Source organism: Puma concolor, chromosome D4 (genome assembly GCF_028749965.1).
Source record: "Puma concolor isolate L17-30 chromosome D4, mPumCon1.1.hap2, whole genome shotgun sequence".
Classification (NCBI taxonomy): Eukaryota; Metazoa; Chordata; class Mammalia; order Carnivora; family Felidae; genus Puma; species Puma concolor.
The window spans coordinates 93628248-93654102 of NC_141679.1; the positions used below are offsets into that span (position 1 = coordinate 93628248).

General features: G+C 64.3%; 1 protein-coding gene, 3 long non-coding RNA genes, 2 other non-coding genes and 1 pseudogene across 34 annotated transcripts; 4 read left to right on the plus strand and 3 right to left on the minus strand.

Moving 5' to 3' along the window:
• Positions 1-2982: 2982 nt before the first annotated feature.
• LOC147575153 (uncharacterized) lies at positions 2983-6282 on the plus strand. 2 transcript variants are annotated; one of them, XR_015243201.1, is made up of 3 exons: positions 2983-3252; positions 3593-3640; positions 3837-6282. It is a non-coding gene; the product is annotated as an uncharacterized LOC147575153 (long non-coding RNA). The 2 variants fall into 2 exon arrangements; XR_015243200.1 differs by having other exon boundaries at positions 2983-3640.
• LOC147575154 (small nucleolar RNA SNORA17) lies at positions 3773-3906 on the plus strand. The gene has a single exon (XR_015243610.1). It is a non-coding gene; the product is annotated as a small nucleolar RNA SNORA17 (small nucleolar RNA).
• On the plus strand, positions 4918-5051 carry LOC112861161 (small nucleolar RNA SNORA43). Its single transcript, XR_003223631.1, has one exon. It is a non-coding gene; the product is annotated as a small nucleolar RNA SNORA43 (small nucleolar RNA).
• A 954-nt stretch (positions 6283-7236) lies between the features above and the next one.
• DIPK1B (divergent protein kinase domain 1B) lies at positions 7237-15761 on the minus strand. 7 transcript variants are annotated; one of them, XM_086684478.1, is made up of 6 exons: positions 15555-15682; positions 12579-12996; positions 12131-12265; positions 9292-9399; positions 9009-9185; positions 7237-8407 (listed from the first exon to the last, which is right to left on the minus strand). In XM_086684478.1, the coding sequence occupies exons 2-6, from the start codon at positions 12600-12602 to the stop codon at positions 7598-7600; spliced, it is 1254 nt and encodes a 417-aa protein (XP_086540604.1). In that variant the 5' UTR covers positions 12603-12996; positions 15555-15682; the 3' UTR covers positions 7237-7597. The 7 variants fall into 7 exon arrangements, with proteins under 7 accessions (XP_086540604.1, XP_086540605.1, XP_086540603.1 ...); XM_086684479.1 differs by lacking the exon at positions 15555-15682 and adding an exon at positions 14581-14756; XM_086684477.1 differs by lacking the exon at positions 15555-15682 and adding an exon at positions 13773-13909.
• LOC147575155 (uncharacterized) lies at positions 15119-23791 on the plus strand. 22 transcript variants are annotated; one of them, XR_015243212.1, is made up of 6 exons: positions 15119-15201; positions 16755-16794; positions 17720-18903; positions 19511-19636; positions 19937-20057; positions 20412-22081. It is a non-coding gene; the product is annotated as an uncharacterized LOC147575155 (long non-coding RNA). The 22 variants fall into 22 exon arrangements; XR_015243218.1 differs by lacking the exon at positions 15119-15201 and having other exon boundaries at positions 15921-17846; positions 18063-18149; positions 18277-18903; XR_015243219.1 differs by lacking the exon at positions 15119-15201 and having other exon boundaries at positions 15922-18149; positions 18277-18332; positions 18804-18903.
• Positions 20048-24887, minus strand: LOC147575156 (uncharacterized). Its single transcript, XR_015243224.1, has 4 exons — positions 24803-24887; positions 24450-24699; positions 21995-22082; positions 20048-20480 (listed from the first exon to the last, which is right to left on the minus strand). It is a non-coding gene; the product is annotated as an uncharacterized LOC147575156 (long non-coding RNA).
• Positions 23431-23556, minus strand: LOC112861174 (U4 spliceosomal RNA; annotated as a pseudogene).
• Positions 24888-25855: the final 968 nt, after the last annotated feature.

Here is a 25855-nt window from a genome sequence, read left to right on the forward strand (position 1 = left end):
GGTGCAGAATATCTCGGTCCCCAAGGGTCACCGTGTACCCAGAGCCCTCACTCCCCTTTCGTGCCCCCTCCAGCCCCCTGGGAACCCCCAGTCTGCTTTCTCTCCATGTTCCGTTACCTAGTCTGGAGGTTTCCTTCAAGTGGAATCTCGCCAGAGATACCTTTGGGTCTGCACCAACTTTTCAGATGGGACAGATTCATTTTCGTACTTTGTGTTCGTTTGAAATACTCTTTCTCCTTTGATATTGAAATCACAATGGATTAAAGATTAGGTGGGAAAAAGAGGCCCCTTCGGTGACAATGGTCTCGGGGTGGAGACCCCTGTGCGTGCTGTGACACCACAGCCTGACGCCAGAGAGGACACGGCTGGTCCTCCCGTGGCCCAAACAGAAACCGGGAGATGCAGAAGGCTGGACGGTCACACCACAGTGGAGAGAGCATCCCTCACGACCCAGGGCCAGAAGTTTCACAGGCCTCTGGGCCAAATAATGCGCCAAAGCCAGTGTGTTCCCCGGGATGGAGGCCAGACCCGTCCCAGTCCAAGGGGAGGCAGCCCCCATGGGAGCAGGCGTCAGAGATGCGGGGCATCCCAGGGAGAAAATCGGGCAAGTGAGACCCGAGGGAGGCAGCGGTGGTCTACTTCAGAGGGGCAGGTTTCTGGTCTTGGGACCGCCAGCCCAGTTGACAACGTGAGGAAGCAGAGGCTCCAGCCGATCCCCAGCGAGAAGTGTGACAGGCTCCCCTCTCTGGGACAACAGAGTGCAGCCCCCATCCACGCCGCAGGCGCAGACCCTCCCCCAGCAGGGCTGGTCCCAGGATCAGCAGAGAAACCCTGGCGCGGTTTTTCAAAGGTGTTGTTTTGGGGGTGTTCATCATAGCAGTGGTGGACATAAGGGATTGGGAACAGTGATGGGACCCTTGGGTCTGGTCCACGTTGGGGAGAGAAATCAGTTGAGCAGTAGAGTGGGTGTGAGGTCTCTACGTGCGCAGTGGGAGACCTAGGGGTCATCTCCTGTAAGACCCACTGTCTGTGTCCAGGATGTGACCTGCCAGCCCAAAGCCAGCTCCACCAGCAAAGGCCCTCCAGCCTTTTCCTGGGGATCAGAGACCGGAGTGAGTGAAGAGAAGCCTCACTGCCGGGGGTCCCCTCCCAGCCAGGCTGCTGGACGCAGCGAGCACCTGAGCTGGACAAGGGGACGCAGGGGAGCCTCCTTCTGGCATCGGCGGCCCAGACCCGCCATTCCGTGGTCCCAGTCCCGGCTCCACCGTTGCGAACCATGCGGCCTGGGCAAGGTTGTTAACCCTGGGGCCTCGGTTATCCTCCGACTGTGGACAGGACACTCGCCATGCATCCGCTCAGATGGGCTGTGACCATTCCAGAAGGCAAAACAGATATAAAGCTGGACGGGATCTGGCCCGTTTGGGGACAGAGGGGGCTCCAAGGCTCGCCTTCCTCGCATCTGCCCAAGAGGCTCTCAGGCCACAGCACCGATCAGGCAGTTGATGTGAACCTGACTACATGGGAGACAGAAACGCAGCCCTCAGTGCAGCTGCCACAGGAAGTGTGCCGCTGAGCAGGGGACTGGTGGGGAGGGAGGTGCAAGGATGGCCCTGCCCCCTCCAGGCCCGCGGTAGGAGCTGCCTTCTGGTGCTTGGAGGAAGTGACATGCCGCTTCCCTTTCGGCCAGTGTGGGGTCCCGGTCATCCTGTGTGGGGTGTTCTCGGTGGGCAGGAACAAACCGAGGGCTTCCCCTACTCTTGAGGTATGTCTTCAGTTTCCTGAGCTCAAGCTCTGAGCAGGGACCCTCCCTGGAACTGGGGGGACCATGGGTGCCAAGCTCTGGGATGTGGCAAGGCCTGCTGGCACTCCCCCTGATCCCCAGATGCTGTTTGAGAAGGTGGCACCCTGCCACCACCTAGGCTCCATCCGGTCCCAGTGGGACAAAAAGGGAAACGGGCAGCTGGCTCCCACTGTCAGTGCCACTGTCACCCAGGTCAACAGCGTGGCCTGCTGCTTCGAAGACCAGAGTGTGACGGCTGGGCACAGGGCCGGGGTGCTGGAGCACTGGATCCGAGTGGCCAGAGCATAAGAAACTCCTCTTTTCCTCAGAGTTAGGCCTCCAGCTAGAGTTGGCTGGTCCCTCCCGCTGGGACAGAGCCTCCTGCAGGCTGTTAGGTAAATGGGGAGCGGGGAGGGTGTACTTTCTTCCCCAAAGCAGCCCAGAGCCGCCCAGAGTGCTCACAGCCAAACCGAGCTTGCGGCAAAAATGGACATGCCTGGGGCGGGCCAGGTCGGGGGCACCCTGGGACTCCCCACTCTGCCCCCAGGGCACGGTAGCATTCTTTGTGGATCAGTCCTAAGTCCTCAGCAGTAACTTACCCTGACTTGACCGCGGCTCCACAGGCCATGCCCCATCGGCCCCAGTTAGCGGCAACTTGTTAGCTGGGGAGAAGCACCAGGAGGCTAATGAATCCGTGGAGGGTCCTTCCCGACCCGACCCCAGAAGCTTCCAGGTGCAGGAGGAAGCAGAGGGGCGCTGCCTAGTGCCCTAGCGACCCCGCCCCGCTCGGCGAGAGGCCTCGGCTCAGCCTAGCCTCGCAGAGAGGAGGCCCCAGGTTCGGGGCCGCTCTCGGGGTGCGGGACAGGTGCTTTGCACAGATCGATTCCTGCAGTCCTGCCCCCCACGGGACGTGGGTCGCCGGATCTCCGTTTCGCTGGCTCGCACTCTCCAGGAGGAGGACCCGGGGCTGCCGCCCGCAGCGGACCGAGCCGGGGGCGCCGGCAGAGAGTGGGAGCTCCAGCCGGTGGGGCCTGGCTGTCTCTGGGGACGGCTCCCGGGGAGCGACAGGCGGCAGCAGAGGTCGGAAGACTCCGCTAGGGGGGCGCTGCGGCGGCGTGCTGGGGACGGCGCGGTTTGGCCCTCGCGGGCCGCCGTACGCGCTATAAAAGGTGCACCGCGCGTGCGCGCGTCCTTTCCGGGCGGTGGCGGCGTCTCCGCGCGGTGCGCGTGGCCTGGTTCCCGGAGCCCCGGGCGCCCGCCGCCCCGCCGGGGCCTCGCCAGCCGTGACCCGAGCTGCGGCCGTGCCCCCCCGGTGCCGGGCCGGCATCGGAAGGGACGGCGGGCCCCGGGCCAGGCGGCGGGCGGGTCCGGACCTTGCTGAGCGCCCGCCGCCCTCCCTCCCTCGCGGGTTGAGACTCGGAGGAAGTGGCCTCCCGCCTCTGGCCACGCGTTGTTTTTGCTTTAAAAAGCGGGTCGGCTGCCCCTCATTCCCTGGTCGGGTGTGGCCGAGAGGCGGCTTCCGAAGCGCGGTGGTGTGAATGCCGCTGCTTAGCCGGGGGCCCGGTGGGGACAGGCATTCCTAGACCTGGTCCCCGGGCTCCATACGCGGCCAGCCAGTGACCTTAGTTTTCCACACTCGAGTTAGGCGGGGACCGGGGAGGGGGACGGTAAATGGGTTTTGGGGGTTCCTGGCCACGCGTAGGCCTGGTGGCAGGGTCTCTGGACGCCGAATGCAAGCAGAACAGCCTACGAGAAGTGGCTCCTTGTGGGTTCGCGGGAGTTTTACAAAGGGCTGCTTTCCTTTTTCTCTAGGGAGTTTGCTAGAGACCGAGCACCTGGGAGGGCGTTCTGGGGTCTCAGGTGAGTCGACACGGAGGCGCTGGAACAAGTCCGCCCCGACGTGTGGCGTGGTCTTCTGAACGGGGGCCAGTCCGCCATCCACGCGGTCAGGGGAATAACCCTTGAGTTGCTGGTGTTTCCAGCACGGAGCTCACTGCCCCGTGAGGCGTTGCAGGTGTGGCTGCGTTCGTGTCGCATTTGTGTCATTCGGCGGCAGAGAGAAGGGAGGCTTGTCTACGCCCAGAGTTCCGGCTGCAGAACGTCTGGATGATTAATAGCCTGACAGCGGACAGGGAGCTAGATCGTAGATGTGCTTCCTGGCACCCTGGAGCCTCACGTGAAAGCCCTTCCGTTGTGTCGCAGCTCTCGGGTGGCCTCGGACGGTGAGGCGGTCCGGCCTTTGACAGCAGGAGGTAGGAGTGGGTCGCTGACAAGCAGGGATGAGCGGAAGAGGTGAGTGGATTTCCGGTAGGCTGACCTGCTGAAGGCCCGAGGGTTCCCCGTCCCAGGGGATGAAAAGAACGAAGGCACCTGAAATTTCCTTTGGGGGAGACCGAGCACCGGCCCCTAACCATTAACCTGCTTCAAATGACTCTGGGTCAGAGTGTTAGCGTGCTCTGCCTCCTGAAGCAAGTTGGATGCGCTGCGTGAGCGGTCAAGTTGCAGGGTTTTGACAACGCGGAGACCGTGGCACAGGCCGGCCATCCTGGTTTTCTCCGGTTTTAAGAATTGCAGGGCACTGTTTCCTGGCCCGTCCCCTGGTTTGTGGCTTTCTGGTCCATTGGTTAGTAGCTCTTGGTGGGGGGGCGGGCAGCAACCCCTCAGGAAGGAAGGCCCTCCCGGCTGCACTGCGGTCCCCCGGCTACATCGGGCACTAAGGCGCCAGTGCGGGCTGCCCGTTGGGGCTCCTAAAGGTGACCGCAGAAAAGTTAAGAAGGATCACCTCGTCCGTAGCAGCCGGGGTAGGAAACACGAGTGACAGGCAGGACGAGAGACTGCTCGAAAGCGCCTCCCTGCCACGCGCCTCGCCAGACGGCTGTCACAGTCCCGCAGAGGTAGAGGCTGGTGTCTCATTTGGTAACGGTAATAATGGAGGCCAACTTTACACGGTGATTTTTGGGGGTCAGGGTATTTGTTCCTTAATCCAGGAAGGAAGGGGACTGCCGGCCTGTGAACGTGGGCCAGAATAACACCGTCACCGTCCAGACCGAGGTGGAGAGGAGACGCTGGCCCCAGCAGGTGAGGTGTTACCCCCCCGCCTCCTTGCTGGGGGTCGGGGGGGGTGACTGTGCCCCTCAGATGCCGGGCCTCCCGGCACCACAGACACAGCTGCTCTGCTGCACCTGTGACGTTGGGGCAAAGAGGAAGCGGCTATTTCTACGCTCAGTGCTCAGAACCGTGGGCGCTAAGAATGGTTTGTAGCCGAACATGCCTGCCAGCTGCCGCGGGCGGTGCTTACGCGCCACAGGTAGACCTGCCTCCAGGCTTCTAGCGGGAACGCCGAGCAGGGCACCAGCCGCTTTGCTCTTCGGGTTCTCGTGTGTAAGGTGACCCTCGTCATGGGGGGCGCATGGAGGCGAGCGTGTGGCCGGCCTTTGGCCCGCTGGGACTGACCAGGAGAGGGTCTCCCTCTTGGAAGCGATCGTTCTGTAGGTCTGTCTGGGGAGGGCTTTCTGGAGGTCTTTGGGCGAGTGTGTTTTGCACTCCGGCTGCTCCGAGTGGCTGGGGCTTCTAAGCCCTGCGCCCCCACACCCTGCTCTAAGGACCCTTGAGACAGCAGAGCAGGAGGTGGGCCCGGAGGGCGGTTGGGGGAACACCAGAGGGCCACACCTGGCTTTGTCCTGCCAAGGAGACGCCGCAGTGCCACCTAGAACCCTATACGTGACCCTCCAGACCAGCGTGCTGGCGAGTGGAGGGGGGCGGTCTGGGTAAACCGCACTCGGGTAGCGGTTGTGACGAGGGCTGTCCTGCCTTGTTTTCAGGCGGAGAGCCCAGCCGGCCCAGCCAGGCGAGATCCAGGCCGTCCGCTCAGGGCGAGACACTCCCTGATACAAAGCAGAGAAGCAGCAAGGTACTTTGCGTTGCTTTCTGAAACGCTTGTGCAGAGTGTTGGCGTGTTGGAAAGCAGTCCTGTGTTGTGGGTCTGCGGGGCGAGGCGGGGAGTGTTGAACCGTTCATTGGGCCCCCTGACTCCAAAAAATCCAAGAAAAGTAAACGCGATGGAGAGCACGGACAAGGGGTCAAGGTACATCGGGGGGCCGGGGCCTCCACTTTTGATGCAGCGATTGTTGGCAGCGCAGCCTCGCCTCTGCTTTCGGAGGAGGAGCCCCCGCTCGGAGGCCGCCCCTCGCGGGTGTCTCGGGTATTCATTCTTCCTTCCCGGCCACTGCGTCCCGCGGGGAGCAGAGGTTTCGAACTGCCCGGAGTCTGTGATTCTAAACTGCTGCTTGTGCCGCGTGCGGACTATTTCCCCTGCACACAAGGGAGGAAAACCCGGACGGGAGAGGTGATTTCAGCGTAAGGTGGAACGGGTGTTGAGAACTAACGCTGAAGACACGGGAGGACGGCTGGAGTTGGGAACAGGTTTAGGCAAACGGTGGTGAAGTAAGCTGAAGGGTTTAGTGCTTTCATCTTCCAATAAAACTGTTTCTCTGTTGGCAAAACTCGAGACTAAATCGGTCTTGAATAGCCGTCTTCACTTGGCTTCTCAGTTTGCTTAGCGGAGGCCCCGTGGCGACGGGGTGGGCGGGCGCACCCACTGGTGGGTATGGGGGTGGGGCGGCTTTGCTCTGCTGAGCTGCCACCTGGTGGTTTGACCGGGTGACATTTAGAGAAGGGCGTGGGCTGGGGTGTCCGCCCCAAGTTCCTGAGTCACTTCCCAGGCAGGGTTTTAAATAACCCCCTGGAGTTCGGCCTGCAAAAGCCCTCGGCCTCGGGAGTTGTCCTCAGTGACCTGGGGCAGGGAGGTGCGCTGACCCCAGCTCACAGAGTCAGTCCCTGATCATCGTGTAGAGGTCTTGAAGCCGTGACCCCAGGACGAGAGCCACCTGCTCGCACCCTGGGGCCGGCTCCTGCCCCTTCTGTGGGGCAGGTCGCAGCCTGCACATTCTCAGTTCCTTGCACGGGCCTGGGCTCCTCAACAGTGGGGACCCCGGGGGGCCGGGAGTGGTGCCAGGCTCCTGCAGCTTCTCTTTGGGGAGGGGCAGGGAAAATGCTGGACTCTCCCAGATAGTGGGTTTTCCACGTTGGGGTTCACTGAAATCCACCAAATTCCTCCAGTGTGTTCTGTGAGCCCGGCACCGCAGGAGGGGTGGTCGGGAACCAGAAAATGGGCTGCTTGCCAGTAACCGTGCAGAGCTGGGCTCCGTGCTTCCTCCCAGAGCACCGTTGCCGTTGTGCCGTAACCTCAGCAGTCCTGGTCCCATCCCCACTCCTCCGGCCCCCCTCCCCCCGCCCCGCCGGATGTGGCTGGGCTCTAGGAGACCCCAGCGCGACCCCTGCTCAGGCCTTTTCCCACAGCTAGACCCTGGGGGCCACGCGTCTTCCACCCGCAGCCCCTACCTCTGAGCCCAGGTGGCTGACGGCCGGTCTAGGGTCCAGGATAAGGGACTCCGGGGCACTCACAGAAAAGCTGTTTATTTACATCATGAGTCCTTAAAGGTAACAAAACCTTGGGAGGCCCGTCCTGCTCCCCCGCCCCCACCCCAGCCTCCTGGTCCAGCTCCACAGCCCCTCTGTCGGGCCAGGGGCTGTCGGGTCGTGGGGTCTGGAGAGCTGGGAAGGCGGGGGGTGGGGGAAGGGCTCCACACCACTTGCCGGGCTTCCGTGCAGACCGGCCGCCTGGCCAGGCCCCCACCCCGCCTCGGTCCTGGCCCTGGCCCCCTTGGCAGACCCGGCCGGCAGGGCGAGGAGGGAGGAGTGGCTCGCTAGGGCCCCGGGCGCCCCCTGGTGGGCGGGAGGGCGGGAGGGGGGCGCCCCTCAGGAGTACTTGGTGTTGGAGATCTTCTTCCAGAGCAGGGTCTTGAGGTGGCTCAGCACCAGGGAGTGGTGCGCCTCCACCTGGCTGGCCAGCCCGCTCAGCGTGGTGCAGGTGCGCAGCTGCTTGCCCAGCTCCTCGCGCAGGTCGGCGGGGGCGCCGGGCAGCAGGTAGTCCCGCAGCAGCTCGCACACCTTGGCCAGGTTGGGCTGGATGAGGTCGCCCTTGCACTGGCGCATGAGCTTGTCGCAAGGGGCCCTGCAGTCCCGGCCGTACGTGCAGTCCGCGCTGTGCTCGCAGTGGCGGCCCCGCAGGAAGCGGCGCACGGCGGCCTCGGGCGCCACCTGCTGCAGGTCCGCCATCTTGAAGTCGTACTTGGCCGTGTAGCCCACGTTGGCCAGCGTGGTCTCGCACATGTAGAAGGTCCCGTAGGCCCCGTGGAAAAGCTCCTCCACGAACTCCAGGAGCCCGATGGCGATCTTGGCCCTCCAGGGCCACGCGGGCCCCAGCCACTGCTGGAGGGCCGTGTGCAGGGCGGAGGGCAGCAGCGGGCGCAGGAGGGGTGGGAGAGCGGCCCCGTGCCAGGAGCCGTGTGGGACGCCCTCGGTGACGTAGAGGTCCCCACAGGAGCCCAGCAGCCTGGAGGCGTGGTCCTCCTGCAGGGACAGCAGCAGCAGAAACTCGTTCCGCTGCAGCAGGGCCCACACCGACTTGGCCTCCGCCAGGGACACCCTGCTGTCCTTGTTGAAGTCCGCCATGAGCAGGACCCGCCCGACCAGCGCCGGCAGGGACGGCAGGTCCCCCAGGTTCGCCTGACATCGGAGACCGAGGGAGAGGGAAACCGAGTCATTTCAGGGCCCGTGGGCTTGACCTCATGGTGGGTTTCGAGGCTGGCAGGATGCCAGCCTTGGCCTACTTGGTTGAGACCCTGGGAACCCCGTGCATCGGCCGGCTTGGGAGAGCCCGTCCAAGCGCACACAAGCAGGAGGGGACGACCCGGGGATGTGGGAAGACCTCTCACCACCTCCTGGGAGCCCTCCCTGGCCACTGGCACACCTTCCTTTGTCCAGGAGCCGTTCCTGGGGCTTTCTGGTCTCCACTGGTGCTCAGGGAGCTTGGGAGTGGGCACCTCAGCACAGAGGTGAGAGGTGTGCCGGGCCGGCGACTTCTCATCTGCTCCCACCCACCCCCACCTCCCATGCACACACAGCTCCCTGCTCCCCCCACAGATGCCCCGGGCCAGGGAACGGGTCCTCTGCACCCAGGGGGTGGCCCCCTGAGCAAGCGTCTGCTTGCAGCCGAGGTCTAGCCAGACCCCTGTCCGGTGGGTACGGCCCCGACCCAGCCTGCCTCCTGCCCTGTGCACACGTTCCTGGGGTCAACTCCACACCCAACTCGCAGGAGCCAGCTGACCTTGAGAAAGCTGAGGGTCATCTCTCGGAACTCCTTAATCGAGGTGCCCCGTGTGGGCTTGTCAAACAGTACCAGCTCCTGCCGGGGGGCCGCGTCCGACCTGGCCTTGGAGTTGAGGCCCTCCTCGATGCCACACTTGATGGTCACCTCCTTGCCCTGCCACAGCCCGCTGTATACCTGGGCGGGGCCAGAGGAGCCCTCTGTGCAGACGTCGGTGGGGCGGGGGGTGACAGAGCGCGGAGGGCCTGCCCCACACCCGACCCTGCGACCCCGCTGGGCTTACCTGCCGGCCAGGAACGGAGGAGAGGCAGGCCCTCCACTCCACCTTGTGCAAGTTGCACAAGTCCTGGCAGATGGAGCCGGAGATGATGCCCTTGCGGTACTGGTCACACTGCGGGTGGGGACACCAGGGAGCGGCCTGAGGAGGTGGGGCCCCTCCCCAGGCCGAGTCCTCACCCCATCACCCACGTGGGGCACCCCGGGTGGGCAGCTCGAGGCCCCACCACACCTGCCAGGTGCCCCCTGGTTCCCAAGCCACACCCCATCTGGGAGGGTACCACCACCACCGCCACCACTGCAGCCGGCAACCTGCAGCCTCCGGCCACACCTGAGGCTCAGCGGAGGGCCAAGGCACCGCCCAGAGCAGCTGGCAAGGGCCTCTGCTCACCGCGGCCTGAGAGCTGCCCCCCGCCACCCAGCCCCCCACCTGCCAGGTCTGGGAGTCTGCTGCTCCCTGGCGTGGGCCCCGCCTCTGCCCCGAGGGTGGCGTACAGGGAGCCTGGGGGCCAGCTGGGGGCACTGGCGCGGCCCCTCCCCGTGTCCGTCACCCGGGGCTTAGCCAGACCCACAGCCAGCCAGCCGCTTGCAGCGATAACCAGGTGGGGCCCCCTCCTTTGCGGCCCCCTGAAGCCCGGGGGTCTGGGCTGACCCTGAGGAGGGTGGGAAAGCTTAGCGGTGACGGAGTGCGGCCCTTCCCCCCCGAGGCGGGAGGTGCGGGGCCATCTGGAGCACCGGAGCTTGTGGGGTGCATTCCTGGAAGTGCATCGCCGTTGCCATGGAGCCCAGGCCCTTGCCGAGCCGGGCTTGGAGGAAGGAGAGCGAGGCGCCCAAAGTGCGGGGTGGGGGGGGGGGGGGAGGCGGGCAGGCCCAGGGACAAAACCCAGAGGCCGTGGCTCAGCTCAGGGAGCCGGGAAGGAGGGTCCGTGCCGCAGCGCCACGCAAACGATGCCGTCATCAAGATGGCAAAAGAAAAGAAAATCCCATTCGCCCGCCTCGTAGGGACGCCCTCCGCCACGAGGGGTGTGACCACCCCCCCCAGAACCCCACAGAACTGCAGGGCCTTGGAGGTGGGTGGGCGGGGGCGCACTGTCCTCTGGGCCCGGGGAGGGGCTCCCACAGAGGCTGAGGGGGCAGCGTGTCGCCTCGCCTCCCAGCCTGCTTCCCTCCTGCACACGGGCCGCGGCAGGGGCTCAAGGCTAGTACCCACCAGACAGCCAGAGGCCGCGGAGAACCTGACCCGAACTCCTGCCCGTGGCCCTGCCGCGTGGTCGTGCACACGCTGTGGGGCCTGTGCGAGACAGAAGATACCCCCACGAGGCAGACACGTCCTCATGGACTGAGGGCCAGGCGCTCAGCAGCCGAGAGACCCTGGGGGAGGGTGGGGGGAGGGAGGAGCTACAGTCCCCCTTGTTGGGAGAGGGGCAGTCCCCTGCTGGGCCCCCAGCGGACCCTCAGGCTCAGAAACACCAGCTGACCCTCTAGTTGGCTGCTCCCTGCACCCCTAAGCCAGATTCCCAGCCCGCACCTCCTGCCTGAACCTTCCCCACCCACCACCCTCACCCCAGCCACTCTGCATCCCCCCACAGCCCTCCACAACCCTCACCACAGGCCTCCCAGGGCCCCAGGTCGCCCGCCCTGCACCTAGCTCCCCGGGCCCACTGAGCTGTCCACACAGCAGGGCCTCTCCCCACCCAGAGCCCCCCCCCCCCATCTGCCCTCATGTGTCCCCGGACCCCCTGGACCGTGAGGGCAGAGCCCTGTGTCTGGCGCCCAGCTCAGGCCTGGTTCCTGGAGGCAACCGAGAACAGGCAGGAAATGGGAAAGCCGTTCCCCCAGTGTGGACACCGTGTCCTCGGGGCCCGGTGCTGGCCTGTCCTGAGGAGGTGCTTAACCAACACTCTTGAAAACCCCATCACATGGGTTCTCCCACCTCCGGACCCCCCACTCCCTCCCCACTGCCACGTCTGGACCTTCCCAGTTGGGGCCCCTGGGGGCTCTGGGCCAGAGCTGGCCTGTCTGAGCCCTCCCGTGGCCAGCTTCAGCCCCACACAGCACCCCCCACCCCCGGAGACAAGGCCCCCTTCATCTTTCAGGCTGCCCGGCTGCGGTGGGGCAGGTGCAGAGCCCCCAGTTCCTGATGCTCCAGGGTGGGTCCTGCAGGCCCATCGAGGGGGCGGCAGTACCCTGGCCACCCGCTCGCCAGGGGCTCCAGACTGCCCGGGAGAAGGCCAGGCAGGGTGCCGAGGGGGGTCAGAAGAGCCTGGGGCTTGTCGGTGCCCCGTGGGCTGGCGCGGCCCCTACCTCCCGCCCGAGTCACCGAGTGTCCACAGAAGCAGGGCGTGAGCTAGGCGTGCACACACGAGTCCGCGTGCCTTCACGTGTATGAGCATACGCAAGCTCGTCACGCCCCTCCCCTCCCACGCACACCCACAAACATACACGCTCATGAGTGGCTCACACACGTCACATTCCCTGAGGCCACAGGCAGTGACCACCTCCCTCCCCACCACGGGAGGCTCTGAGGACCATGCCTCACAGCCTTCCCTAGCGAGGGGCCCTCGAGGCCACCCACATCTGTCCATCCCAGTCTCCCTGCTGAAAGTCCTCCCCCCAGACCTCTGTGAATGCTCCCAGCTGCCAGCCCATGCCGTCCTGCACACCTGCAATGGCGTCCCCACGGTCCCCCCCCTTCCCCGCCACCCCGTCTCTTCCGCAGCCAGCCAGAGACGGCTCTACACGGCGCTCCTGGGCCCACCTGAAAGCCCACCCTGCTGGCATCTTGAGGGTCCAGGGCATGCCGCCCCCGCCCCCGGCCCCGCGCCAGCCCGCGAGGTGACACTTACGATAACCACCTGGCAGACGTGCCCGCGGCAGAGCTCCGCGTAGGTCGAGTAGTGCACATACACCAGCCAGCTGCCCACAAAGATGCCCAGCCACAGCAGGAAGACGTACTTGACCCGGAGGCCCGGGAGCCGGCCCTGGGGGGAGAGAGGAAGCGCCACATTCGGGGTGCATTTACCTCCCCCTCCACTGACCCCGGCCTTCCCGGCCTACCCCCCACCCCCACCCCCGGGCCAGCACCCTGCCCGGCTCCGGCTTCCAAAGCTGCCCACCACCCGGGGGCACTCCCTACGTCTCTCCTCCCAGTCTCCCTCCGCCCTCGGTGCACCCACTCCGGGCTGGGGGCCGCTGCCCGGTGCTCCCAGACTTTTAAATCACGCAGGCAGGGTGATTTAATTTCAAACCGAAGGGACACCTAGAGTAGGCAAGTCTACTTTGACGAATAAAGACCTTTTTTGACAAATTCTCTCCCATCTTGTCCTCATTTCACGACGACGTTGTAACCTCTGCACGAGGTCGAGGTGGAAAATCACCACCCGTGCACCCTGTCCTCTGACCGGTGGGCAGTTCCAGCTGGGCCAGGGCCAGCACGGGGGCCGGGGCCGGGGGGCGCTGCCACAGGGGGCAGGGTCTCAGCAGCCCTCACCCGGGGAGCCTGGAAGGGACACGACCTCGCACACCCACGAGAACGGCCGCATTGTCCCGAGGGCCAAAGAGAGACACAACCCAAGGGTCGACCGACCGGTGAGGGGGGAAACAAAACAGGGTCCGTCCACACCGTGGAACGTCATCCGCTCTTTAAAAGGCAGGGAATCCCAACGCAGGCTACAACGCGGATGAACCTTGAGATCACTGTCCTCAGATGAGCCTGTCACACACAGAAGGACAAGTCCTGTAGGACCCACTCACAGGAGGCCCTGGAGAAGTCGGATCCGCAGGCGTGGCGGGGAGGGGAGGGTCCAGTCTGGGAAGATGAACGCGTTCGGGGGACGGCTGCACGACCGCGTGAATGTGCCTGACGCCCCTGAACTGTGCCCTCAAGAATGGTTGAGATGCTAAACTTCACATGGTGTGTATTTTCCCGCAGTAAACAATAAATAAGATAAATAGCCCCTGTCCCCGCTGCCAGAGGCCCTGTCCCAGATGTCTGGGTGGGCGGGGGACAGCTTCTGTGGGGGTTCAGCCCCCTCTGCCAGGTTTCCCCAGCTGACGAGCAGAATCGCAGGACGTGAGGGCCCCAGACCCGTGCACAAGCAGGTGGGCTGAGGGTTCGGTGTCCCACCCAGCTCCCAAACCCCTGGGTTCCAGGGACACCACCTCCCAGCCCCACCCCCCACCCTGGCAGATCACAGGCCTCCCAGACGGCCGTCCTAGAGCAGCCAACTGAGGGGATGGGGTTACCAATGTCTCAGTCGGGGGGGGGGTGAACCCCAGAGGAAAGGGCTGGGACCCGGGGGGCCAGGAGAGCAGGAGGGCCCAGAGCTTCAGGTCCCCGTGCCCCCCCACCTCCCTCCAGCCACACTACGTGCCCCAGGGCGGCGGCTCCAGTCCTCGTAGCCCGGGGTCCCGGCTAGCTGAAGGCTGGGGCTGGCGCTGAGAGACAGGGCCACCGGCTCTCCAGTGAGGACAGGGTGGGGGCCTCACCTCCCGATTCCCTGGCTCCCGCCCTGGGAGGGGCTGCGGCAGGAGGGCCCCGGGGAGCTCCAGGGGCCGCTGAGGGGCAGCAAGGACCAGGGAACAACAGGAAGGCTTGGGCCTCAGCCCTCCTTGTCCCTGCCACCACATCTGCTTCCGTCACATTTGTTCAAAATGAAAAACAGGAAAGCAGAGAAACAGTGGATGGGGGGCCGGGAGCTGGGGGGGTGTCGCTGTGGCAGGACAAGGTCAGAAGACTTCCGGCCGGCGGCGCACAATGCCGCGAGGTGGCGGGAGCGGGGCCTTGGGTGGGCATTCAGCTCCCAGAGGGCCCTGAAGGCTGGCGGCAGGGGTCAGAGGTTGATGGGTAGGAGGAGGACAGGCCGGAGCAGCGCTGGGCCTCGGGGGGGGGGGGGGGGGGGGGGGGGCGGGACCTGGGGCGGACCCAGGCACACGGGGTGACCGTGGGCCCAGGAGCCTGCCTACAGGGCCCAGCACAGATAGCACCTCGGTCCTGCCAGACTCCCTCCACGCTCTCCCAGTATGCGGTCCCCACGCTCTGGGTCCTGGATGGGTTACATGGGTCCTTCCTCTAGGAGCCGTGCCTGCCCTCCAAGCGTCCCGTCTCCCACCAGTGAGTGAGCCCCTGGGGCAGGACAGGCTTACTCTCAGGCGAGTCCCATGCAGCTCCCCGATCCCACCTGGCCTCAGTTCCTAATCAAGCCACTTGGGGAGTAAGGAGAATCACTCAGGGGTCAGTAACAGCCACGTCACCCATGCACCAGCACCCCACGCGCACCATGGCACCAACCCTTACCTCTAGCCCAGAAGGATGTTTCACCGACAGGGAGACTGAGGCTCTGAATGTGGCCCCTTAATAGCAGGTGGGCGGGGCTGGCTCCAACCCCTGGGAACCAGACTGTCCCAGTACCTAGGTCAAGCTCTGGGCCTCCTCTGCAGCAACCTGGTCAAGGCCCCTCCCTCAGGATGGGGTGGGAGGGCGGGGAGGGCACACCCCACTTCCCAGGCCTGGGGGTGCGCCCTCAGACCCCTCCGCTCCCATCTTGCCCAGGGCTGGGTGGAGACCAGGATGCACCCTGAGGCCCAGGTGGGCAGGGAAGGCGTCCCCCACGGACACAAAACCCGAATGTTTCCTGACTCCCAGGCTTCTTCCCGGAGGGGACGGGAGGACAGCCAGGCCGGGGCCAAGGGCGCACCACGGCAGGGACCCTCTTGCCCCAGGACGGCCTGCAGAGGCCAGGGAGGTGTGGGCTGCTCGGAACAGGGCTGCGGAGGACAGGTGCATTTCGGTCTCGGGGGCGGGCCTGGCCCCGACCACCCAAAGCAGCGGTGACAGGCTTCCCACCGTGGTTCCCAAGGCAGCCTGCGCTTCCCCCGCAGACAGCGGCCCCCTGGCGGGGACGGAGACTCGTCCAAGGTCATGGTGGGGTCAGGGCACACCCCTGAGGTCGGGCCGGCTGGGAGACGACCCACGGGGGGGGTTATGTCCTTCTGACGGCGTTTCTGCGGGTCCCAAGTTTTCCACAACAGGAAAACCAACCTCACCTCTTCCAAGTGAGGGGCCGGCGCGGGCTCGGCGCGGTTTCCGGGCCTCTGGGAAGGGGGGTGGGGGAGGGGTCCCGCCCGTGGGGGAGGGGCTTCTGCGGCCCCGCGGGCCGGGGCGGCCACCCCGCAGCCCCCGCCGGCCCGCCACGTCCCGACCGCAGGCCCTCCCGGCCCGCGGGCGGCACGGAGGCCGGGGTGGGGGGTGGGGGGGGTGGGGGCGCCTACCTGCAGGCCCTTGGAGAAGGGGCAGAAGAGCGCCAGGTGCGCCAGGCGCCGCAGCCGCCGCATGGTGGGCCCCCCGCGGGCGCGGGCCCGGCTCGGCTCGGCCTCAGCCCCGCGGGCCGGCCCGCAACGGCCGCCCTCCGCCGCCGCCTCCCCGCGCGCCCGCGCCCGCGCCCGCGTCCACGTCCACGCGAGGGCGCACTCCGCCCGTCGGCCCGGGCGGGGCCGCGAGCGCGAGCGCGGGCGCGGAGCAGGGGCGGGGGCGCGGGAGGAGGCGGGGAGGGGCGCCGGGAGAGAGACGCGGGCGGGGGGAGGAGGGGAGGGGCGCCGGGGAGCGGCGGGGAGGGGAGGGGGCGCGGGAGGAGCGGCGGGGGCTGGCGGGGGAGGGGCGGGTGGCGGAGGGGGGGCACCCGCGGCCCCGCCCCGGCCCCGCACCCCCGGGCTTTGGCGGCGGGGCTGTCGCCGCGAGCCGTCACCGCGAGCTGCGGCGGACCCGCCGGGCGGAGGGACGAGCCGGCCGCCGGCAGGGCGCCCTGGGGAGGGGTCGGGCGCGTGGGGGCGCGGAGGGGGCGTCCGGCGCCAGCCACCCGGCGGGCCCGGAGGAGGGGTGGACGGACGCAGTGCGAGCCTTGGCCCGCTTCTTCCATTTTTCGGGGAACGCGGTGAGTGCGCCCTTCTCTGTGCGCGGTTCCGCCGGGGTGTCTGTGTGCAGCCCCGCAGCGCCCCCACCAGCGGGCCCCCTCCCTTCCAGCCCCCGCAGCCCCGGCCCTGATCGGCGCCCCCGCGGCCCATAAACGGAAGAGAGCAGGGACAGCCTTGGGGTCTGGCCTGTCGCCGGCAGAAGCCAGAAATTCACTGAGCGCCCGTGTGCCCGCGGAGCCGCGCGCCCGCACCGGTGCCGGGCTCGGTCGGCGCTGCCGCGGACGTGGGGGGCAGGGGCGGGGGCCCGGCTGCCTTCAACGTCGCCTTGGGTTTCGTGAGAGGGTGCGTTTTCCCTTCCCGCGCGGGGGAGGCTGGCAGAGATGTGAGCCCGGACTCCGCCGGGCTGGGGTCAGCGGGGCGTCGCCCAGGGTCCTGGTCCTCGCGGCACCAGCTGGCGGGAGCGGGAGCTCTGGCCGCGCTGGCGAGCGCGCCGCGGTGTCTCTTTGTGGCTGGACCCGCATTTCCCTGTCGACTGACGATGTCGAACATTTTTTTTTCCAGGAGCTTCTTAACCACCCGTATGGCTTCCCTGCTAAAACGTGTATGTTTTTAAATGTATTTTTCCCTGTTTTCTTTTTACTGTGTTGTTTCCTTGTCATTGAGCTTTGAGAGTCCTTTGTATCATCGTTGCCGCGACATTATCAAACAGGTGATCTGCAAAGATTTTCTCCCCGTCTGTGGCTCGTCTTCTGTTTCCCTTGAGTGTCTTTCAAAGAGCGCAAGATCCCCAAAAAAAGGAAATGAAGTAACATAAAAGAGCGCAAGCTCCTGAGGTCCACGGAGTCCAAGTGACCCATTTTTTCCTCCTGTGGTTTGCGCATTTCACGTCTGTCACATCTAAGAAATCTTTGCCTAACTGAGCAGTGCAAACATCTGGGTTTTCTTCTAGAGGTTTTGCAACAGCTGCGTCTGCCGCTTACCACCCCCTCCCTCCCCCCCCCCCCCCCACCCGTCGCCGGGGTCCAGAACCACGTGACCCTCCTTCTGGCAGATCTGGCCGCCTTCATCCCATCACGTGGGCACCTCATCCTCCCAGAGCCTCAGGAGAGGGGCCCCCTCAGGGCAGTGAGATGTTGTGACAGAGAGCCCGCAGCCCTGTTACTTTATTACGGCATATTGCTACAGCCATTCAACTTTTAGTTACTGTTTCAGCCACTGATTTACGAATGAAACTTTAACATAGGTCTGCCCATGTAGGGTTCAGTACCATCCGCATCCACTGGGGGGTCTTGGGATGTATCCCCTGTGGATGGGGGTGGGGGGGAGTTACTGTATTAAGTTTTACATGTACGTCAGCGATTGCATTAGAGCTAACTTTTGTACGTGGTGCAGGAGATAGATCAAGGGAGTAGTTTGGTTTTTGGTTCTGTGTTTTGGGATTTTTCTTTGTTGGGCTTTTTTGCACATGGCTATCTAGTTGTTCGAACGCATTTGTGGAAAAGATGAACTCCCGTGTGGTTTTGCAGTTTGAGTGCTCCCAGTGAGACACAGTCAGTGCACGGCTGTCCCCGGCACCCGGGAGGCTGGTGTTCCAGAAAATCGCAGCGAGCAGATGGCCAGTGATTTCTGCAGGCACCCAGTGTCCTCAACCAGGTTGTCCTTGGGTCTAGGGTCTGGACAGTCGCGCTGGGGGGTCCAGGTTGTTCGACCAGCATCAACTTTGCGTCCCATGGGTCCCCTGGCCGGCCAGAGGGTGCCCTGGGAGGAAAGACAAAGCATCCTGCTCAGGAGGGTCAGGGTAGAATACTGCATATCCGAAGAAGACCTATGCAGCCCCACCCCCACCCTTTCGTCCTGGTCATTACCCAGGAGGGGATCAAGCGGACGTGTGCCTGTCTGGGGGCAGCCCTGGTGCTCAGGCCGGAAGAGGGCACAGAGGTGGAGTCAGAAATCCTCGTAAGCGAACCCTGGGGAAGGGTCAGCAACACCACGTGCTGGGGCGGCAGGACGCGTGGAGGGCCCGGCCACCGCGAGCCCCGGCCCGCCACGGGGTGTCCTTTGTGATGAAAGAAGCACCTTGCAGATTGCAGGCGAAACCCACGGCCCCTCAGCTCCTTGGCTTGGAGAAGCAGCGCAGGGGTGAGGTCGGAGGCGAGATGCATAGCCCGAGGGAGGGTCCAAGTCTGATGGAGTCATTTGCCAGGAGCTAGGGTCACCCACCCAGGCGGTGTCCGCCTACCCACCCCCCCCCCAACGGTGAGCCAGCCCTGGGCAGGAGTCGGGTCTGGTGTGCGGTGACCAGGTCTGCGTCAGTGCAAAGTCCCGTGTGTTGCATCCCATCGGTGACACGGGGTGTCGCCGTGATGGATCCCCGTGGCAACGGCGGCCCGTGCCCGACTGGGAAGCGCCAGCTGCTTCGGCAGATGAGTTTTGGTGGGTGGGGTGAGAGAGCAGGCGCCCGCCATGCGCGAGCACAAGAGGCCCCACACGGTCAGCAGCTGTCATTTATTCCTACAGTCCACAGCACCCAGGAGGGGCGTCATTAATCTGTAATTTTGCAAAAGAGCAAAAAAACACCGGAACACCCTGCACACCACGTTGGTTTCCTAGGTCATAACTGCCTGCTGTAACAAAGTATCACAGACGGGCTGGCGGAAGACAAAGGAATCCATTCGGTCACGGCTGTGGAGACCGGAAGTCTGAAACGGAGGTGGGGGGGGCATCCCTGGGGAGGCTCTGGGGGAGGGTCCTTCCTGCTTCTCCCGCATCCTTGGTGCTTCTTGGCCTGTGGCTGCACCGCTGCCGTCTCTCCCCTGCATTGTCACATGGCGGCCGTCCCCCTGTGTGTCCCCTCTCTGTCTTTGCGTCTTCACACCTGGCCTTCAAAGACTCTATTTCCAAGTAGGCCACATTCTGAGGTTCCAAGTGGATATGAGTCTGGGGGGACACTATCCAACTCACTACACAGATCGAGTAGTTACATCGTCTACATCACAGGCCCAAGAATTCATGAAGCATAACAGGTGTCACCAAGGGGCCCTGAAATAAAAGTGGCTTAATCAGGAGAAGAGTTTATTTATCTCTCACATTGTGCTCAGAGGGTAAGCATCCAAGGGCTGAGAACCCCTGTTGTCAGGAACTTAAACTCCTGCCTTCTGTGCTGCAGTCCTCAAGACATGGTTTCTGTCTTGTGGTCAAAAATGGCTGCCGCAGCTCCAGCCATCACCTCCACACTCCAGCACGGAGGAAGAGCAAAGAAGTGAAAAGCACGCCTCTCCCTTTAAGGACCTGGAAATAATCTATCACTTCTGTTCAAGTGCCTGTAAGCTGAGTCACATGACCTTATTTGCTGCAAAGATGGCTGGGAAACGTCGTCTTCCTCTGGATAGTCACACGTCCGACTAAAACTCCCGGGTGCTGGTACCCCGTAGTCTTGAGCGCAAGTATGTCACAGGGAAAATGGCTCCCGGGAAGACTGCCCTTCCAGGGATAACCCATCCCACTGCCCTGGGCCCCGCTGACCTTTGGACCGAGGTCAGGGGCCACGTCGTCCCCTGGGAGGGGTGAGCATGAGAAGCCCAGCACGTGGTGGGGACCCAGGCCAGGCCCAGGGAGGGTGATGTCTGGGACCTCCAGGATGAGGGACGGGGGCGGCCGGGCAGGAGTGCGGTTCCAGCAGAGGAACAGAGTACGCAGAGGCCCAGAGGCCACGGACAGGTATGAAACCGCAGACACCACAGCAGGTGTGAGGTTGGAGGTCTCAGCTGGCACGGGGTCCTGAGGGCCCTTGACGAGGGCTCTGGATGTGGAACTTCAGCCCGGAAGGCCCAGGATCACCGTGGACGGGGCGCAGACCAACGGCCGGTGAGTGCGTGGCCCAGAGGGCTCACTCCGGCCGGGATAAGGAGGCGGGGGCGGGGGGAGGGGGGGCTCGTCTGGGGGGCCACCTCCCCATCAGGGGTGGGGGCTCCAGGCACGCAGGGAGGAGGGTCACTTTCTCAGTGTGGGGGGGCTTCTGGAGAGGGGAGGAAGCTTGGGAGTTCTCAGGGCCTCCAGGTGGGGGGGGGGGGGGGGCGGGGCAGGATGGTTTGGATACTGGCAGGAGCTCAGGGCCACCTCCCCAGGCGCCGGCCATCTCTGTCTGCAGGGGATGGGGGCCAGGGGCAGGAGTTATCCGGGCCCCAGCCCGATTCCCGCGGTGTCCTCTCCTCTTGCAAGGGCAGCGGCTGGGAGCAGGGCCCGTCCAGGTGATCCGGGGCGATCTCCCCTCGAGATCCTCGAGCACCTCTGCCAAGATCACAAAGGCCACACTCGGGTTCCAGGCGGACATAACTGCCGCGTGGGGGCACCGCTCAACCCGCTACAACGACGAAAGCAAATCGCAAAGCGCTCCGTGTACAATGATACCGTGTTTGTGACGAACAGACGGGCGTGCCTCCGTGTGCGTGGGCGGCGAGCCCGTGGTGTGCGTGCGGCCGCACCGGCATAACGTGTGCGTGTTTGTGTTCGGAAGCAGGCTGGTTAACCGCGCTCCCCTTGGGGGATGGGCTGGGAGGAGGAGAGGGCCCCTGTCCGCTTTGTAATGACGCGTATGTATTTCGGCATTTTTAAGTGACCAAAAGTTGGCTTTATTCCTTAGGAAGGGGGCGCGAGGGAGGTAGGAGTCCCGGCCCCTGGCTCGGGTGACTCTCTCCCAGCCCAGGGCGCAGCTAGAAGCCCAGGGCGGGGGCCTGGGTCCAGCTCTGTCCCGCGGGGGCACCGGCCTGACTCCGGCAGAGAGGGCCACCGGGAACCCGCAGAGAACCACGTGGGCGCGACAGACCGACCCAGAATAAGCATGGCTGTGGCTGTCCCCACGGTGATGACTTTGGGGGTGCCACAGGGGGATACTTTGGCAAACTTCCCTGTGATTTCAGGGGACTTTTTTAAGGGGCGCGTGTGTGTGTGTGTGTGTGTGTGTGTGTGTGTGTGTGTGTGTAAACCTCCCGTGTGTAGTTAGCTCATCTTCAGCCGACTGTACCTGTGACCGCTTTTCGTAAAAGGGGGGAAGCCTTCCTGTGGCCCGAGTCCCGTCCCCAGCTCCACAGCCTGAGCTCTAACCCCCCAGGTGATGCTGCTGGGAGGGGACTGGGGGTGATGGGGTTAGTGCCCCTGGTTCTCCCCCCCCATCTCCCCACCTCTCCCCACAGGTGCGCGCACCCAGAGAAGGCGGCCGTCTGCAAGCCCGGGTAGTTCTCACCAGGAGCCGACCCTGACCTCCAGCGTCCTGGCTCCGGAACCCGGAGAAGCGAGCGCCTGTCGTGTCAGCCGCGAGTGCTGTTGGCACGCGCGCGTGTGGATGGAGTGCGGTTCAGCCCCCACCGCTGTCGTGTGCACCTGCACGTCCCCCCCCCCCGCCTGCTCCCTGACCTGCTTCTCTCAGTAGAACCAGAGTCCTCAGTCCCATTCCCGGGGACCCGCAGTTGGCAGTGAAGTCCGAAATGCTGTGTGTTCGTTCTGATGCTACATCACAGAGATGGTCTAACCGTCACGGTAAAGACAGGCTTCCCTTGGGCCCCAGAAAGACTGGTTTTCCCCAGCGCCTTGGACTTCCTGAGGGGCACCTCCGCGGCCCCTGTGTCCTGGGGCAGACCTCCTCCGGGACCCTGGGGCACGCGCTTCTCCGTTAGAACGGACCAAGCTCGGGTCTGAGAGCCCAGGGCCCCCGCGCCATTTCCAGGGTGATGCAATGTTCTGTTGCCTGAAGGGACCCTGATTTACGTAACCCGTTGCCTCCTGGTGGGTGTTTAGGATTGTCTGACCTTCCTCCTTCCTGCGTCAGGGCTGGGTGAGTGGACTTCTGGCTGAATCTGTGCCCCATTCCTTAATGATTAACTTTCGGCCGGGTACCTGCAGGTCAAAGGCTTTAGCTGTTTTCCATGATAAATGCTCGGCAGGGCCCCGCCTGGCCACCGCCATGAGCCCCTAACTATGAAAACTCCGAGGGTGCCATCCTGGTGGGGGGGGGGGGGCGGTTAGCCCACTGCTTCTCCCTCCGGGTGGCACGGTCCTCTGGGGCCAAGGACTGACCTTATTCTGTGAGCCGCCCCTCGGCCCACCGCACAGAGGCCCCTCTCCCTGTCTGACAGGTCACCAGGCCCCCTGAATGCTGGGACTCCCCGTCAGACCCTGACCCCCACACCCGATCCATGTCGGGCTCTCCCCTGGACCCCTCACTCCCTGCACCCAGGGCCAAGTCTGCCTCTGCCTAGGACCTGGTGACCTCTGCATCCCTGGAGAAGCTCCTACAAGACCAGCAGGGGGTCAGGATGTGGGCAGGGGTGGGGTGGGGGAGTGGAGGGAGGGACAGAGATAGCCACGGCGGGGCAGGCTGGTGGCTGTGACCACCACACATGACACCCAAGACGCTGTGGGCAGTGGCATCAGAGGCTGGCTGAAGGCTGAAATGTGGAATCAGAAAGAAGGTTCCGGGCCTACAGCGAGTGGCTCTGAGGGGTTGCTCACCCCCTCGGAGACCCAGGTCGGCCATCCATTAGGCGCCGAGGAATCGTCCCCCACGTAGAGCCCCCGTGAGAGTCTATGCAGCAGGGACCCGGAGACCCGGAAGGTTCCAGGGTTTGGTGCTACAGTAAGAAAGTTCTGCCCTGGGTCTGACCTCAGTGTCTCCCACCGTGGTTTTATTCCCATGTGGCCGTGGTGGCCAGGCCCCCAGGGGGCCCCCAGAGACCCCACCTCCTGGCACAGTGGGGGTGTTGGCATATACCTTGCTGTCTCAGACCCCTCGCCCTGGGGAAGCCGCCACCCAGGCAGTAAGGACACTGAAGCAGCCTGGCCAGGCAGGCGGTCAGTGTGGCCCGGAGCCCAGGCGTCCTGCCCGCGGCCAGCAGCAGCTGGCGGCCTGTGAATCCCCCAGCCCCAGTCAAGTCTTCGAAGGACCCTGAGCCTGGCTGACGTTTTGGCACAAGGTCACAGGGACCCTCAGCCGTAATCGCATCACCGGGCTTCTCCTGACTCTCTGACCGTGGGTCCGTTCGCTGTCTTAGCCTGCTGTATCTTGGGGTGCGAGAGGACCCCGAGTAGAGGGTTCCTGGGGGGTGGAGGACACAGGACACTTTTGGAATTGGATGCATCTTCCGTGGGGAGACTATTCTGAGAGAAAAACAAGTTACAAAGAATCCAAAAGGCGTTGTCTTCCAAAGTCGGCTCCATGCCCAACGTGGGGCTCCAACTCATGCCCCTGAGGTCAAGCGTCGGATGTTCCACTGACCCGAGCCAGCCTGGTGCCCCGGGGAAAGTCTTCAATTAGCAATAATCGTACCCCGGATAAACCTCCTTGGCTACAATGCTGCCCCTGCACAAAGCTCCAGTTTAAGGAGAATTGCTCAGGGGCGCCTGGGGGGCTCCGTCCGTTGAGCGTTGAGTGACCAACTCTTGCTTTTGGCTCAGGTCGTGATCTCGCGGTCTGTGGGTTCAAGCCCCGCGTCGGGCTCTGTGCTGATGGCTCGGAGCCTGGAGCCTGCTTTGGATTCTGTGTCTCCCTCTCTCTCTGCCCTTCCCCCACTCCTGCTCTCTCTCTCAAAAATAAATAAACATTTAAAAAAATTTTTAAAAAAACCTAGCAGAACTTTATTCTCAGTATTCTGAGGCTGGAAGTCCAGAATGCAGGTGTGGGCAGGGCCGTGCTCACCCTCGGGTGCTCTCGGGGTGGGTGCTTCCTGCCTCCTTCGGCTCCTGCTGTCTCCGGGCTCTCCTGGGCTGTGGCCCCCTCGCTCGAGTCCCGTGGCCTCACCCTGTGTCTGCCTGTCTGTCCTCTGTGCCTCTCCTATGAGGATGGTGGTCACTGGCTTTAGGGACCCCCCCCCAGATAATCCAGGGTGACCCGCTCATGTCAGGATCCGTAATTCAAGACATCTGCAGAGACCCCTTTTTCCAAATAAGGTCCCATTCCCAGGCACCGGGGTGAGGATGTGGACACGTCTTTTTGGGCGGCCGCCGTCCTCCACTGCTGGACGCAGGAGCCCCTGCCGCTGAGCTCACATGGCTCCCAGGAGCTTCCCCGCCTCTGAGGAACAAACTGGGCTCTGGCGGGGCAGGTGCAAGGCGAGCAGGCAGGCGTCCCCCGCCCCGAGGGCAGGGGCCCTGGCTCCCGCCCGCACAGCCGCAGTCTCTCCCAGCATCCCTGATTTAGAGGGACAGGATTCCCACCGAGGAAGGTCAAGAGAACATGAATTCAACTCACTCGTGCTCCCGCCTCACCTCGTGCTCCAACTCCCCAGCAGCACCTACTTGGTAATCTGTTGCTCTTGGAACTCAGTGCCAGCCGTCACTAAGAAGCCACGAGCAGGTGCTCAGGACGCACGTGTGAATTCCACCCGGCCCCGCACTTGCCGTGGACTACTTGCCTGGCGGCTAAGACAGACGAGTGCGCGGGAGAGGTGCACCTGGTGGGGAAGTTCCAGAGGGCCCCCTGGAGGAGGGGGCTCCAGACTGCAGGCCTAGAGGACATCTAAGGGAATCTAGGAGGCGAGGCACCAGTCAGGAGACGCCCTGACTCTCTCTGTCTCTGTGCCTCTGTCTCATTTCCCAACCTCTGGCCCCCAGCCACTGACCTCTGGCCTCCCAACCAGTTCTGATCCCGAGGCTGTCCCGGGCTGCCTCCTGGGGGACAGCAACCTTTGGCCGCTGGCGGGGGGGTGGGGGGGGTGACAGGGCGGCGCGGCGGGCGCGGCGCGGGCGGGCGGCTCGGGTCAACCCCGGGCGTTTGCTTCCCGCGGGGGCGTGGCCTCTAGGGGCTCCTCCCCCTGGCCCTGGCCCCGCCTCCCGGCCCGCCTCCGCCCTCCCGGGGTCCGTCCGCTAGAGGGCAGCGCTGCCCGGCGCTGGGCAGGGGCCCGGCTGGCTGGCGGGCGTAGGCCGAGGACGCCCGAGAACCCAGGGGCGGGCGCGGGGGCTGCGGCTCTAGTCTGGGGGAGGGGTCGCCAGATAAAACACCGGGCGCCCGGTTCGACCTGAATTTCAGAAAGACAACGTTTTTTAGTAGAGGTATGTTCCAAATATGACACGGGACATACTCGGGCTGAGAAAGTAGTCCCTGTTTATCTGAAATCCAACTCCTACAGCGTCCCGCGCTTTTATTTGCTAGACCTGGCGACCCTACCTCCGGGGACCGCACCAGACAGCAGCCCGCAAGCAGAGGGAGCCAGGGCGGGGCTGCAGCTCTGGTTCCAAGCTCATCAGCTCAGTGACTGGTGTCCGGGTGGGCCACCGGGAGGCCACACCTGCCCCGAGCGGTGACTCAGGTGGATGTTGGCAGTCGTCCTGGCTGGCATCCAGGCAGAGGCAGGGTGAGGTGGGGCTGAACGGGGGGACCTTGCCTCTCTCTGGCCTCTCACTCGAGGCGGCAGGATTCAGGACTCATTGGTCCAGGCCTCCAGGTGGTAAAGTGTGCGGTGGCTGGCGGTCAAAGGCCAGATCCGGTTGTTCTGGAAAGGTCAGCTGCAGCTGTCATTAGCGTTCTGACACTCTCCGGGCCTGCATACTGTGCCGCGTGGTCCTGAGCAGGGTCTGCTTCTCTCTTCACCCAGATTCCTCTCCACCGGCCAGGCTTCCGCCTCCACCATGGATGGCCCCTGTGCTCCCGCAGGAGTTTCCTTGGTTATATTTAC

Bases quoted from the DNA above. Each gene is read 5' to 3' on its own strand.
- DIPK1B (XM_086684476.1), bottom strand. From the start codon at position 13,913: ATGTGGTGGCAGGGACAAGGAGGGCTGAGGCCCAAGCCTTCCTGTTGT. The intron at 9,186-9,291 runs GTAAGCCCAGCG...GGCCCCGCCCAG, and splicing joins CCTCCGTTCCTGGCCGGCAG to GTATACAGCGGGCTGTGGCA. The intron at 8,408-9,008 runs GTCAGCTGGCTC...CTCCGATGTCAG, and splicing joins TGACCCTCAGCTTTCTCAAG to GCGAACCTGGGGGACCTGCC.